Source organism: Salmo salar, chromosome 20 (assembly GCF_965601325.2).
Source record: "Salmo salar chromosome 20, fSalSal1, whole genome shotgun sequence".
In the NCBI taxonomy this organism is placed as follows: domain Eukaryota; kingdom Metazoa; phylum Chordata; class Actinopteri; order Salmoniformes; family Salmonidae; genus Salmo; species Salmo salar.
Genome location: NC_138310.1, coordinates 57394118 through 57407483, shown reverse-complemented (window position 1 = coordinate 57407483; position 13366 = coordinate 57394118). Strand labels below are relative to the sequence as shown.

The 13366-nt window shown below is 46.9% G+C and overlaps 1 protein-coding gene across 4 annotated transcripts in view; it reads left to right on the top strand.

Moving 5' to 3' along the window:
- LOC106580924 (sortilin-related receptor) overlaps positions 1-12868 on the top strand; it is a 96377-nt gene extending 83509 nt beyond the window's left edge. For 3 of the 4 annotated variants that reach the window (XM_082966565.1, XM_045703672.2, XM_082966564.1), the window contains 15 exons: positions 169-295; positions 813-982; positions 1793-1905; positions 2220-2321; positions 2447-2513; positions 3167-3249; positions 3434-3524; positions 3689-3879; positions 4380-4499; positions 4770-4934; positions 6875-7049; positions 8988-9094; positions 9253-9445; positions 9733-9945; positions 10421-12868. In XM_082966565.1, the coding sequence (XP_082822691.1) occupies positions 169-295; positions 813-982; positions 1793-1905; positions 2220-2321; positions 2447-2513; positions 3167-3249; positions 3434-3524; positions 3689-3879; positions 4380-4499; positions 4770-4934; positions 6875-7049; positions 8988-9094; positions 9253-9445; positions 9733-9945; positions 10421-10488 (1985 nt within the window). In that variant the 3' untranslated portion in view covers positions 10489-12868. Of the gene's footprint in view, positions 1-168; positions 296-812; positions 983-1792; positions 1906-2219; positions 2322-2446; positions 2514-2602; positions 2655-3166; positions 3250-3433; positions 3525-3688; positions 3880-4379; positions 4500-4769; positions 4935-6874; positions 7050-8987; positions 9095-9252; positions 9446-9732; positions 9946-10420 lie in introns of those variants that run through there. The other variant, XR_014381892.1, reaches the window with a different exon arrangement.
- The last annotated feature ends 498 nt before the right edge of the window (positions 12869-13366 follow it).

Below are 13366 nucleotides of genomic sequence, written 5' to 3'. Positions count from 1 at the left end.
AAGCAGGAAGTGGCTCTGCTGTGTATTACGATGTCATATACTTTTAATGAAAATCATGTCACGCCCCCAATCAATTTACATAAGCGAAGTCTTCACTCATCTTTTCACTTGTATCTCTCCTCTCTAACGTTTGTACTGGGGGTGGGTTTCTGACCTGTCTCTCTGTAGCCGACTCTCTGGTCTACAAGATCCAGAACCTGCGGTGGACGGCAGACTTCTCTGGTGCCATCACCCTCACCTGGTCCAGACCTAAGAACCTGCCCCTGGCTTCCTGCTACTTCCTCATCTACTACAGGTCAGTCAGTCTGTGTGTTTTGTGTGTGTGTCCAGGGCCAGCTCTAGCCTTTTGGGGGCCCTAAGTAAGATTTGATTTAGTGGCCCCCCTCTTGACGGCAGAGAAGAATTTACATTTTAAAGTTAATTTCCTGCAATGCCATGGGGCATAGAGAAAATGTTGCAGTGTTAAATCAAGTTTTCTGTAATTGTATTACAATTTTATAACACATTGCAATTCTACTCATTTTGCCATGAGGCGGAGATGCAGTTTTAAAGCAAATTTCTTGCTATATTACACATTTCACCATGACTTTGACATTAATATGATATCTGCGTCAGAATGACTAAGAAAATCAATGGGGGCCCCCTGGAGGTCAGGGCCCTGGGCCCGTGCCCTGTCAATATTCGGCCATGATTACTACAAGTTTGGCCGGTGGCCCCTAAGCGACCGCTTATGTTGCTTATGCGCGTATGTGTCTAATTGTGTGACTGTGTGTCTGACTGTGTGTGTTTGTGTATCTGTCTCTGTGTGCTAGGCTGGTGGGCACCCAGCAGTGGACCTCCATGGACACACACAGCAACAAGAGCAGCTACACGCTGTCGGTGCTGAAGCCAGACACCACGTACCAGGTGAAGGTCCTGACGCAGTGTCTCAGCAAGCAGCACAAGACCAACGATGTGTTGACCCTGAGAACGCCCGAGGGATGTGAGTAATGTTCCAAAATCCTACCACCGCTGAGCCTCTCACGTCAAACAACCGTTTTTCCTGTAGTTTCTTGTCTTGCTGACACAGACGGAGGATCACACACTATGAGATTCTTCTCTTGGTCGCGATGATTCTCGGTACCATGCCGCTGTCTCGCGAAAACAATGATGTGGTTAGATTGTTAATGTAGCTAGAACAAGCTGTGGCTCAAAGCAGCCTCAAATAACATTTTCAGTCAGACATTCGTGCTTGCCACGCAGAGTTGAAATACCTACTCAATACATTTTGAATTGAACAACGTTGCTTGTGGCAAGCTCTCATTGGCTATTGCTGATCACCGTTCTTTAAATGGAGAAGGAGGGGAGAGATGAGAGGGGGGTGGGTGTTGGGGAGGGGAGAAAGAGAAGGGAGAGAGCGAGGGAAAGGTAGAGGGAGCAAGACAATCGTTTCACTGTGTCTGTTCACAGCAGAGGATTTGTCGAAGGCTTGATTTCACACATTGTCCATGTGTTTAGTGTGGTTGTTTTTCACACCCTAGTTGAATGCACTGCTTGTTAGTTGCTCTGCTAACTGACAGGCAAAAGGAGTAACGGTGTAGATTTAGGATTATTATCCAGTACCCAGATTAAGCCTACCCCTGGACTGGAAGGCATGGAGAATCTCTATCGAAATGGTCTTGGAAATACCCATTAATGTTTCTCTCACTTTTCTATCACTGTTGAAGTTTGTGGCCTGCCTGCAATAGTGTTTTAAGCTATGAATTGAATATTATGGTGCATTGACAGTACGGTAATGTAATGGTTGTTGCAGTGCCTGATCCCCCCAGAAACCTGCAGCTGTCATGTGACAACGGAGAGGACGGCACGGTGGAGGCCTCGTGGAGCGTTCCGGACAAAGCCCACGGCCTGATCCGGGAGTACATTGTGAGTTAGCCTGCCCAGACACTGGATGGTGTTTCCTCTGGTAAACTTAATAACTGCCTCTCCATTCTTAGTGTCATGTCCTGAGCAGTAGGTCTGTAAGAAGAGATGGAAACATATGGACATCCAATGGCTTTGAGCGGGTGCTGGATATCAAAGTTAATGTTCATCAGCAAAATATGAAAGACTCCACACACTGCGATGTGGGTTTATTATTAACATGAACAATGTTTCAACCCTGTTTTGCCTGTTTTGTTTCTCTCTTTATGTGTGTGTGTGTGTGTGTGTGTGTGTGTGTGTGTGTGTGTGTGTGACAGGTGGAGTACAGTGAAAAGGGTGTGGAGTGGTTCTCTCAGCGAAGCACTGGCAACGGTGTGGAGGTCAAAAACCTACAGCCCAGCACTCTGTACAAGTTTAGAGTAAGAGACCTGTCTTTCAGAGCAGCTTCATAGTGACATTTGCCTTCATAACATGAAGGTAACGTGAGCTCTTAAAATTGTTGAGTTGTGAACCTGTCTGATCAGTTCTAAACGTGTGTTTTCAGGTGGCAGCAGTGACGGGTCGAGGTATGGGGAACTGGACTGAGGTTAAATCCATCATCCCCAAGAAAGGTATGACAGAATCTCTCATGATCATTGCCTGACAATTTATAATATGGCATGATGATAGTTTGATACATTTGACAAATTCTCTAATTCAGGGTTTCTTAAACTATGGGTCAAGACCAAAAGTGGGCCCTGGGCATGTGAGAGGTGGGTCGCAAGTTCTAAGAATGCTTCTGTAATCACATGATATTTCTTTTTAGTTTGGGTTGTGGAGATTTGGGTCACCTGAGGATGGAACATTTCTTATTTTGGTCTGGAGCTGCGGCAGGAAGCTTAGTGGTTAGAGCATTGGGCCAGTAACCGAAAGGTTGCTGGATCGAATCCCCGAGCTGACAAGATAAGAATCTGTCGTTCTGCCCATGATCAAGGCAGTTAACCCACTGTTCCCCGAGTGCCGAAGACATGGATGTCATTTAAGGCAGCCCCCCCACCTCTCTGATTCAGAGGGGTTGGGTTAAATGCGGAAGACACATTTCAGTTGAATGCATTCAGTTGTACAACTGACTAGGTACCCCCCCTTTCCCTTTCCCTAATCCTTCAGTGCGCTTCCTCTACTGTTTGCATTGTGGAGATTTAGTGTTGTATCGCCCTCTGCTGGCTGCCAGTATGTAGTTGTCGTATGTATTGGAGCTGATACTTATTGTGTCTCTCTCTCTTAGCTCTGCCACCCCCCTCAGTTATCACCGATAGCATCACAGAAGACTCGATGAGCCTATCTTTCAGCTTTAACTCCCAATATGAGGTCAGTTGGTGGCGTGTGTGTGTGTGTGTGTGTGTGTGTGTGTGTGTGTGTGTGTGTGTGTGTGTGTGTGTGTGTGTGTGTGTGTGTGTGTGTGTGTGTGGTGTGTGTGTGTGTGTGTGTGTGTGAGAGAGTTGGTGCTTCTGTGTTCTAACTTGCCCTATAATTGTTCCGTGGGTGTGTGCAGGTGAGGCAGTATGTAGTGGTGCTGTCCTGGGTGTTTGATGCTCACGTGAAGGAGAGCAGGAACTACACTGTGCGAGGCAGCATACTGAAAGGTAGGCCCGTCTGCCTCTAGTTTCTGAACAGTTAAACAGCAAGTGTTTTTCAAACACACAACTTCGTCATACGCATCACATACACACACTTCTGTGTTTTCAATATCCTAACCCAACTCTGTCGGTCGGTCTGTCTGTCTCTGTATCTACCTGTACACTTGCAGCTGCCAACCTGACCACGGGGACCATCTACGAGGTGGCTGTGTGGGCCCAGACCGGTGTAGGAGACAGCCCCACAGCCCTGTCCCGCCAGCAGACCAAAGGCACCCAGCCGGAGCCTCCCCTCCTCAAGGCCCGGGCCCTCAACCAGAGCTCTGTGGACTGCAGCTGGACTGTAACCGGATCCCCTGCACAGGTAACACCGGCACAGCATGACAGCTACTGTATTACAGACATGGGTCATGTTCATTAGGGCACACAATGGAGAACATCATTCAAATTTTGGGACCGAAAATGAGCGTTTCTTATTGTACAAGTTCAGGTAGTCCCTATCCGTTCTCTTCTATTTGGTGCCTAATGAACATGACCCTGGGTTTAAGTAGTATCTGTAGTATACTTTCAAACGCTTCAGGCATTTGATTGAGCCTGTCTCGAGTGCCTGATGGGCGGGGTTTGCGCTATTCCATTGGTTCCAGGCAAGATCAATTAAGCGAGTCCCCACAAGCAAACTATAATAAGGAATTTCATAGATGAGTCATAATTGATTGGATGTGTGAAGCGCTTTTCCAGATGCTCAAAGCTCTCCATAGTAAGGGGGGAACTCGACTCATCCACCGCTACTGTGAAGCGCGCGGCTGGAGTAGGACAGCTCCCTGTGCAGCCAGTCATGTACTGTGTGGTTGTCTGTCTGTACAGGTGTATGGCATCTTCTTTGCCACCTCCTTCTTGGACCTGTACCGCAGCCCTCACAGTGTGAACACCAGCTCTAGCAGCCGGACCGTCACTGTGGACAGTGATGAGCAGTACCTGTTCCTCGTGAGTTCACACCCTTATTCCCCTTCACCCTGATTCCTCTCTCAATGCCTCAGATACAGAATCAGAACACTTTATTGACATGCAACACAGTTGGCTAGGGATTTTTCGTTCTTACCCCAGATTCCATTTTGGTTTTAAACTGTACTGAACTGTAAAATGATCGACTGCAGAAAATCCGCTCACAGTTAACCTATGTGTGCATTTTTGGTTTCTAAAGAACAATATCTGTGTGTTTGTGTGTGTGCGTGTTCACTTGTGTGTGAGTGACAGGTGCGGGCCATCTCTCCCTACCTGGGTCCTCCCTCTGAGTATGCGGTGGTTAAGATGATTCCCAACGAGCGGCTGCCTCCTCGTAACCTGCACAAGGTGCGCGTTGAGAAGACCCAGGCTATGTTGAAGTGGCAGCCTCCCTACGACTCCCCCAGCGCCCCTCTGGTAAGGTCATCCTCACACACCCTCGAGCGTCAGCTCTTTCAGATACATTTTGTCTGGTTCCTGGGTTAAAGTGATAGTTACCTTTTTTTGAAGTGAGTTGAAGCTTAAACTTCAAAACAGACCCAGAGTGTGGATTGCACTCTCTCCTTGTCCATAGACTTCTTTCAGTGTAAAGAAACTTTATTGTTTGAAAATTGAGTGAACTATCCCTTAACCTCTATGGGCTAGCGTGCCACCCGTGGTGCACTCCATCAACAGCAGGTGCATTTCAAGAGCGGCAAATTTGAATCCAAATAAATGTCAAAATTCAAATTTTTCAAACATACAACTATTTTACACCCTTTGAAAGATAAACATCTCCTTAATCTAACCACGTTTTACGATTTCAAAAAGGTTTTACGGCGAAAGCATAAATTTAGAGTATGTTAGGACAGTACATTTACAAGAGTTGTGTGTAATGTTTTGTCAAGTCAAAGACAGGGTCACCAAAACCATAAAACCAGCTAAAATGATGCACTAACCTTTTACAATCTCCATCAGATGACACTCCTAGGACATTATGTTAGACAATGCATGCATTTTTAGTTCTATCAAGTTCATATTTATATCCAAAAACAGCGTTTTACTATGGCATTGATGTTGAGGAAATCGTTTCCCTCCAATAACCGGCAGTCAAGTCAGCGTCACAAATTAAATAATTAAAATTAGAAAACATTGGTAAAATATTATATTGTCATTTAAAGAATTATAGATTTACATCTCTTGAACGCAATCAACTTGCCAGATTTAAAAATAACCTTACTGGGAAATCACACTTTGCAATAATCTGAGCACTGCGCCCAGAAAAATACGCGTTGCGATACAGACTAGACGTCATGTTGGGGAGATCTAAAATCGAAAATACTATGTAAATAATCCATTACCTTTGATTCTCTTCATCAGATGTCACTTCCAGGTATCACAGGTCCATAACGAATGTAGTTTTGTTCAAAAAAGCTCATCATTTATGTCCAAAAATCTCCGTCTTGTTAGCACATGATCTAAGCCAGCCGGACTTCTCGTCATGAACGAGGGGAAAAAATATATTTCCGTTCGTTCAAACATGTCAAACGTTGTATAGCATAAATCATTAGGGCCTTTTTTAACCAGAACATGAATAATATTCAAGGTGGACGAATGCATACTCTTTTATAACGTATTGGAACGAGGGTACCCAACATGAACTCGCGCGCCAGGTGTCTAATGGGACATCATCGTTCCATGGCTCTTGTTCGGTCAGATCTCCCTCCAGAAGACTCAAAACACTTTGTAAAGGCTGGTGACATCTAGTGGAAGCAATAGGAAGTGCCAAAATATTCCTCAGCCCCTGTGTTTTTCAATGGGATAGGTTTAAAGTCAATACAACACATCAGGTATCCACTTCCTGTCAGAAAATGTCTCAGGGTTTTGCCTGCCAAATGAGTTCTGTTATACTCACAGACACCATTCAAACAGTTTTAGAAACTTTAGAGTGTTTTCTATCCATATATAATAAGTATATGCATATTCTAGTTACTGGGTAGGATTAGTAACCAGATTAAATCGGGTACATTTTTTTTATCCAGACGTGCAAATGCTGCCCCCTAGCCCTAACAGGTTAAATAAAGCCTCTAAAAACTTGACTGACCAGGTAATATACAGTACACCTGATATAGTAACATGAACAGTTGTCCCACACAAACCATAAACCTGTGTGTCCATGTCTGGACCTCTAATGACACCCTATTCCCTTTTTAAGTGCACTACTTTTGACCAGGGCGCTGGTCATTAGGGTGCCATTTTGGATGCGAACACGTCTGTCGTTTATTGTTCTTTTGTTGTATTATTTTACTGTAAACTGTGTTGAGATTGTTAAATGCACTTTCAATAAAGTTTGATTTGGATGTGTCCGTCCCGTGCAGACGTACGCGGTGCACCTGAAGGACGTGGTGCGTAAGACTGAGAGCAGCTACAAGCTGACCACCCAGAACAACACGGTGGAGTACTGCCTCAAGGGCCTGGAGCCCGGGGGACACTACAGCGTCTCCGTCCGCCTGCGCAACATGAGCAAGGAGGCCAGCTACACGCTCAACACAAGTACGGCCTGGCTTATGCCCCGGGGACGGGCGCGTTCCGGGTCATCTTTATTGCAGTCGACGATCAGTTTTCTTTCCCACAATGCCCAGAGAGGAGTTAAAACATCTCAGGGGTCATGTTAGTGAGATGTAGAGATCTTCTGGGAAGTGCAGCCCGACTGCAATAGAGAGAGACAACCTGGAACGCCCCCACCATCTGTTATATAGTGGCTGGGGACTAGTCAGGGCTTCTTGTACACTGCTCAAAAGAATAAAGGGAACACTAAAATAACACATCCTAGATCTGAATGAATGAAATAATCTTATTAAATACTTTTATCTTTACATAGTTGAATGTGCTGACAACAAAATCACACAAAAATAATCAATGGAAATCCAATTTATCAACCCATGGAGGTCTGGATTTGGAGTCACACTCAAAATTAAAGTGGAAAACCACACTACAGGCTGATCAACTTTGATGTAATGTCCTTAAAACAAGTCAAAATGAGGCTCAGTAGTGTGTGTGGCCTCCATGTGCCTGTATGACCTCCCTACAACGCCTTGGCATGCTCCTGATGAGGTGGCGGATGGTCTCCTGAGGGATCTCCTCCCAGACCTGGACTAAAGCATCCGCCAACTCCTGGACAGTCTGTGGTGCAACGTGGCGTTGGTGGATGGAGCGAGACATGATGTCCCAGATGTGTTCAATTGGATTCAGGTCTGGGGAACGGGTGGGCCAGTCCATAGCATCAATGCCTTCCTCTTGCAGGAACTACTGACACACTCCAGCCACATGAGGTCTAGCATTGTCTTGCATTAGGAGGAACCCAGGGCCAACCGCACAAGCATATGGTCTCACAAGGGGTCTGAGGATCTCATCTCGGTACCTAATGGCAGTCAGGCTACCTCTGGCGAGCACATGGAGGGCTGTGCGGCCCCCCAAAGAAATGCCACCCCACACCATGACTGACCCACCGCCAAACCGGTCATGCTGGAGGATGTTGCAGGCAGCAGAACGTTCTCCACGGCGTATCCAGACTGTCACGTCTTTCACATGTGCTCAGTGTGAACCTGCTTTCATCTGTGAAGAGCACAGGGCGCCAGTGGCGAATTTGCCAATCTTGGTGTTCTCTGGCAAATGCCAAACGTCCTGCACGGTGTTGGGCTGTAAGCACAACCCCCACCTGTGCACGTCGGGCCCTCATACCACCCTCATGGAGTCTGTTTCTGACCGTTTGAGCAGACACATGCACATTTGTGGCCTGCTGGAGGTCATTTTGCAGGGCTCTGGCAATGCTCCTCCTTGCACAAAGGCGGAGGTAGCGGTCCTGCTGCTGGGTTGTTGCCCTCCTACGGCCTCCTCCACGTCTCCTGATGTACTGGCCTGTCTCCTGGTAGCGCCTCCATGCTCTGAACACTACGCTGACAGACACAGCAAACCTTGCCACAGCTTGCATTGATGTGCCATCCTGGATGAGCTGCACTACCTGAGCCACTTGTGTGGGTTGTAGACTCCGTCTCATGTTACCACTACAGTGAAAGCACCGCCAGCATTCAAAAGTGACCAAAACATCAGCCAGGAAGCATAGGAACTGAAAAGTGGTCTGTGGTTACCACCTGCTGAACCACTCCTTTATTGGGGGTGTCTTGCTAATTGCCTATAATTTCCACCTGTTGTCTATTCCATTTGCACAACAGCATGTGAAATTTATTGTCAATCAGTGTTGCTTCCTAAGTGGACAGTTTGATTTCACAGAAGTGTGATTGACTTGGAGTTACATTGTGTTGTTTAAGTGTTCCCTTTATTTTTTGAGCAGTATATATTAAAGGAGTTAAAGGTAGAGCGCCAACAGATCTAGGGAAACCACATTCAAAACCCAATGGGGATTGTTTTAACATGAACATAATTGTATGAATGTATGTTGTTAAAGTTGTTTCCTTCTCTGTGTGGACATAGTGCCCCTGCCTGCTCCAGAGGCTCTGAAGATCCTGACGGAGAAAGACCATGTGTTCCTCTTCTGGAAGAGTTTGGCCGTGAAGGAGAGGAGCTTCAATGAGAGCAGGGTGAGGGACACACACAGCTGTCTCTCCCTGTGACGACAGATCAACCCCACTGTCTTTTAGTTCCTCTGATATTCACCATCAATGTCTGTTTGTCTGTCTGTCTGTCTTTCTGTCTGTCTCTGTCTGTCTGCACGTCCGTGCTCGGTGTCTCTCCGCAGGGCTACGAGGTGCACGTGTACGACAGCTTGTCCAACTCCACCGTGCTCCTGGGTAACACCACGGAGACCTTCTTCCGCATCAGCAGCCTGCTGGCGGGCCACAACTACACCTTCTCTGTCCAGGCCCGCTGCCTGCTCAACGGACAGCTGTGTGGCAAGTCCGCCCTGCTGCTCTACGACCAGCTGGGACAAGGTGAGAGGGGGAGGATGGGAAGTTATAGGACAGATTTACAAAGATCATGCATAAATCCTAAACGTCGGTTTCAGTAACAATGTGTGGTGACATTCATACAACAGAAGGATATGAGTTATCACTCTCAATTGATGGATATGGTGATAGTTTTCCGTGTTAATCTTCCTTCATTAATCAACTTTGTGAGATAAAAGTATATAAAGAATCTCTCATAATGGCTCCCTCATGTACTGTATGCGCATTGTCAGTCACCACTCACCAGGTCTACCCCCCTCCTCTCCTTGCAGGTCCCAGTGAGGCAGTGCGGAGCTCTGGCCAGTCAGGGGACATGGCAGTAGTGGTGGTGCCGGTGTTGTTCCTGCTGCTGCTGGGGCTGTGTGGGGGCCTGGTGGTCCTGTACCTGAGGCACCGCCGCCTGCAGAACAACTTCACTGCCTTCGCCAACAGCCACTACAACTCCCGCCTGGGCTCGGCCATCTTCTCCTCTGGGGACGATCTGGGTAAGACTCCTTGGTTAAGTTCTATATCGAAGTAGCCCCACACATCCGTAGTTGCGTTGCTCCCTTGTTTTGTGCTCCTGTGCAGGACGCTTGATGTTACTGTTGACTGTGACGGTTGTAATGGAGGTTGATGTTATCAGTCTACACTGTGTTGAACTTGAACCACACTGTCTTTATTTGTGAACTGACACCCATAGATAATCCCTCTCTACGTCCGTCTGATTGGCACGGCTTTTGATCAAACATTTCTAGGGCCCGGAGTTTCTCCTGACCGTGTGACCTGACCATAAAAACTCTGGGCCCCAGTTAAAGGCTGTGCTACTAGGGACCGTGGTTTGTCCTTGTCAGGTCCCATTGTCCGGTGAAACTCCTGGCCCCACTCACAAACCACATTTTTGCATGATCTGTTCTGATGCAACTATCATGTCCTTCTTCCCTCCTCCGTTCATCTCTCCTTTCCCCGTCCTCCTTAAAGGTGACGATGACGAAGATGCCCCCATGATCAGCGGCTTCTCAGACGACGTTCCCATGGTGATTGCGTAGTGGGACCACCGCTTCACGTCGTCTTCTTCTTTTCCTCCCTATCACTCTACTACACACTCTGCCCTGCCTGTCCCAACCCGTCACCTACGCGCCGGTGCCCACGTGGTATGACAAAAGGTCAGAGGTCAAGACAGAAGGTGCGCCAACACTTTTGTCAACCAACCCACTCCGAGAAAAAAGTCTTATTGGATTCAGGATCAAAGGAAGAAAAATGAAGCGCAACGAGAGAGATTTTTTAAAATAAAAATATGATGCACTTTTTTTGGATGCGCAAGAACTTATTTTTTTATACATAATATATATATATATATATATCGGTAAAAGGACTTTGTTGAGCGGGAACTGATGCTAACTGTGAAGGATCGTGAGTTTGTCAGGCGAGTCGCGTGTTAGAGAAAATCCCCTTTTGAATTCCAAACTCACTCCATAAAGAACTGTTCATTGCTTGAAGCCAAAATAACCACCTAGCAAAAAACATCCAATGCAGAAAAAACACACACCTAATACTGTATAAGTTAAAAAAAATTATGTTTTACAAAGAAATGCTTCATTAAAAAAAGTGAGGAACTCAAGCTCTTGATACAGCATAAATGAACACAGTCTTCATGGTATTTATTCATGGTACGTTGTTCAGTGTCCGTACTGAAATAGATCTGAATATGTTGCTGTCTGTTGGAATGAGATCACTTTAATCTGTTGACATTTGGTTTGAAACTGTCCATTAGCCTAAACACAACAATTGGCTTCCGAGTAACCATCCAATGAGTAGCGATGAGATGAAATCCATGGCACCATGCTGTGTCTTATAGATTCATGTTCCTCCTACCACCAGCACAGGAGTGGCTGTAGTCAACTCAGCAGTAACAATAGTACCGAAAAGTTATTCCCGTTTACTGTGTTATTAACTCCAAAACGTCAGCTCGATCATTCTGTTGTGTTTCTCTACTCGCAATGCTGCATCGATAATGCTGTAGGTGGATCTATAGGAAAATAGTTAGATTTGAATTGGTTTTATCAGGACCACCACGGTGTAAATATTATTACGACCCAATTAGCTGCCGCTAGTTTGTAGTGTTTGGAACGTTTGTCTCCGATGTTCTCAGGGAACTGGGTCTTTGTCTGGTCTGACACTGGCGTGGTACCATCATCTGAGTCTTTCACCAACACTCAGAACCCTCACTGAGGTACTATAGTAACCCTAGGGGCAATGATGAGCATGATGTTGTAATGACGTCATTTTATGCTTGTAAACTGGTTTTCTGGTTGAGAAGAAGTTATAAAACCAGATTACAAGGAACTTGTCTCTGTTACAACAAGAAAACAATGTATTTTTCATGACGAGAACAAGATGTCATGGGAAAGAAGTCACATTTTGGTTGTTGTGGTTGCTGTTATTCTTTTTTTTAACAAGAAATGTATACTTCTGATCTACAACCTGATGATAATGACATTATAATGACGTAATGGAAACCACTTTGCTTGCTGGGATAGCAGTATGATGTTTAGGTCACAGTGAGGGAGACTGTCCAGCTCTGTCTCACTGTGTAGCCAAATGCTTCACGTCAATAGGATGTGACAAGCTTAAGAATATTTTCTTTTCTTTTTCCCTTTCCCATCCTATTGTGTAGTCATGAAACGTGTATTTTCGTCTATGCTAAAGAGCCATTTCAATTGATGTAAGGTATGATGCTTTTATTCATTGACCAGTTTTTGGGTTTATTTGTAAATTTGTTCATGAATGTACTTTATATCTGTGATTTTATGGCTTTGAGGCGATGTGGAAACCGGTGACGTTACTAGTCCCCCCCCGTTCTACCTCCCACCCCCCTTCTACCTCCCACCTCCCTTCTACCTCCCAACCCCCTTCTACCCCTTCTACCTCCCACCCCCCTTCTACCTTCAACCTCCCTTCTACCTCCCACCTCCCTTCTACCTCCCACCCCCCTTCTACCTTCAACCTCCCTTCTACCTCCCACCTCCCTTCTACCTCCCACCTCCCTTCTACCTCCCTTCTACCTCCTATCTCCCTTTTACCTTCAACCTCCCTTCTACCTCCCACCCCCCTTCTACCTTCAACCTCCCTTCTACCTCCCACCTCCTTTCTACCTCCCACCTCCCTTCAACCTCCCTTCTACCTCTCACCTCCCTTCTACCTCTCACCTCCCTTCTACCTCTTACCTCCCTTCTACCTCCCACCTCCCTTCTACCTCCCACCCCCCTTCTACCTTCAACCTCCCTTCTACCTCCCACCTCCCTTTTACCTTCAACCTCCCTTCTACCTCCCTTCTACGTCCTACCCCCCTTTTAACTTCAACCTCTCTTCTACCTCCCACCTCCCTTCTACCCCCCACCCCCTTCTACTTTCTACCTTTTTTTTTTTCTCCCTCCTCCCTTCTACCGCCACCTCCCTTCTACCTCCCACCTCCCTTCTACCTCCCTTCTACCTCCCAACCCCCTTCTACCCCTTCTACCTCCCACCCCCCTTCTATCTCCCACCCCCCTTCTATCTCCCACCCCCCTTCTACCTGCCTTCTACCTCCCACCTCCCTTCTACCTCCCACCCCCCCTTTTACCTCCCACCCCCCCTTTTACCTCCCACCCCCCCTTTTACCTCCCACCCCCCCTTTTACCTCCCACCCCCCCTTTACCTCCCACCCCCCTTTACCTCCCACCCCCCCTTTTACCTCCCTACTTCCCTTTTACCTCCCTTCTACCTCCCTTCTACCTCCCACCCCCCTTCTACCTCCCACCTCCCTTCTACCCCCCACCTCCCTTCTACCTCCCAACCCCCTTCTACCTCCCTTCTACCTCCACCTCCCTCTTACCCCCCCTTTTACCTCCCACCCCCCCTTTTACCTCCCACCCCCCCTTTTACCTC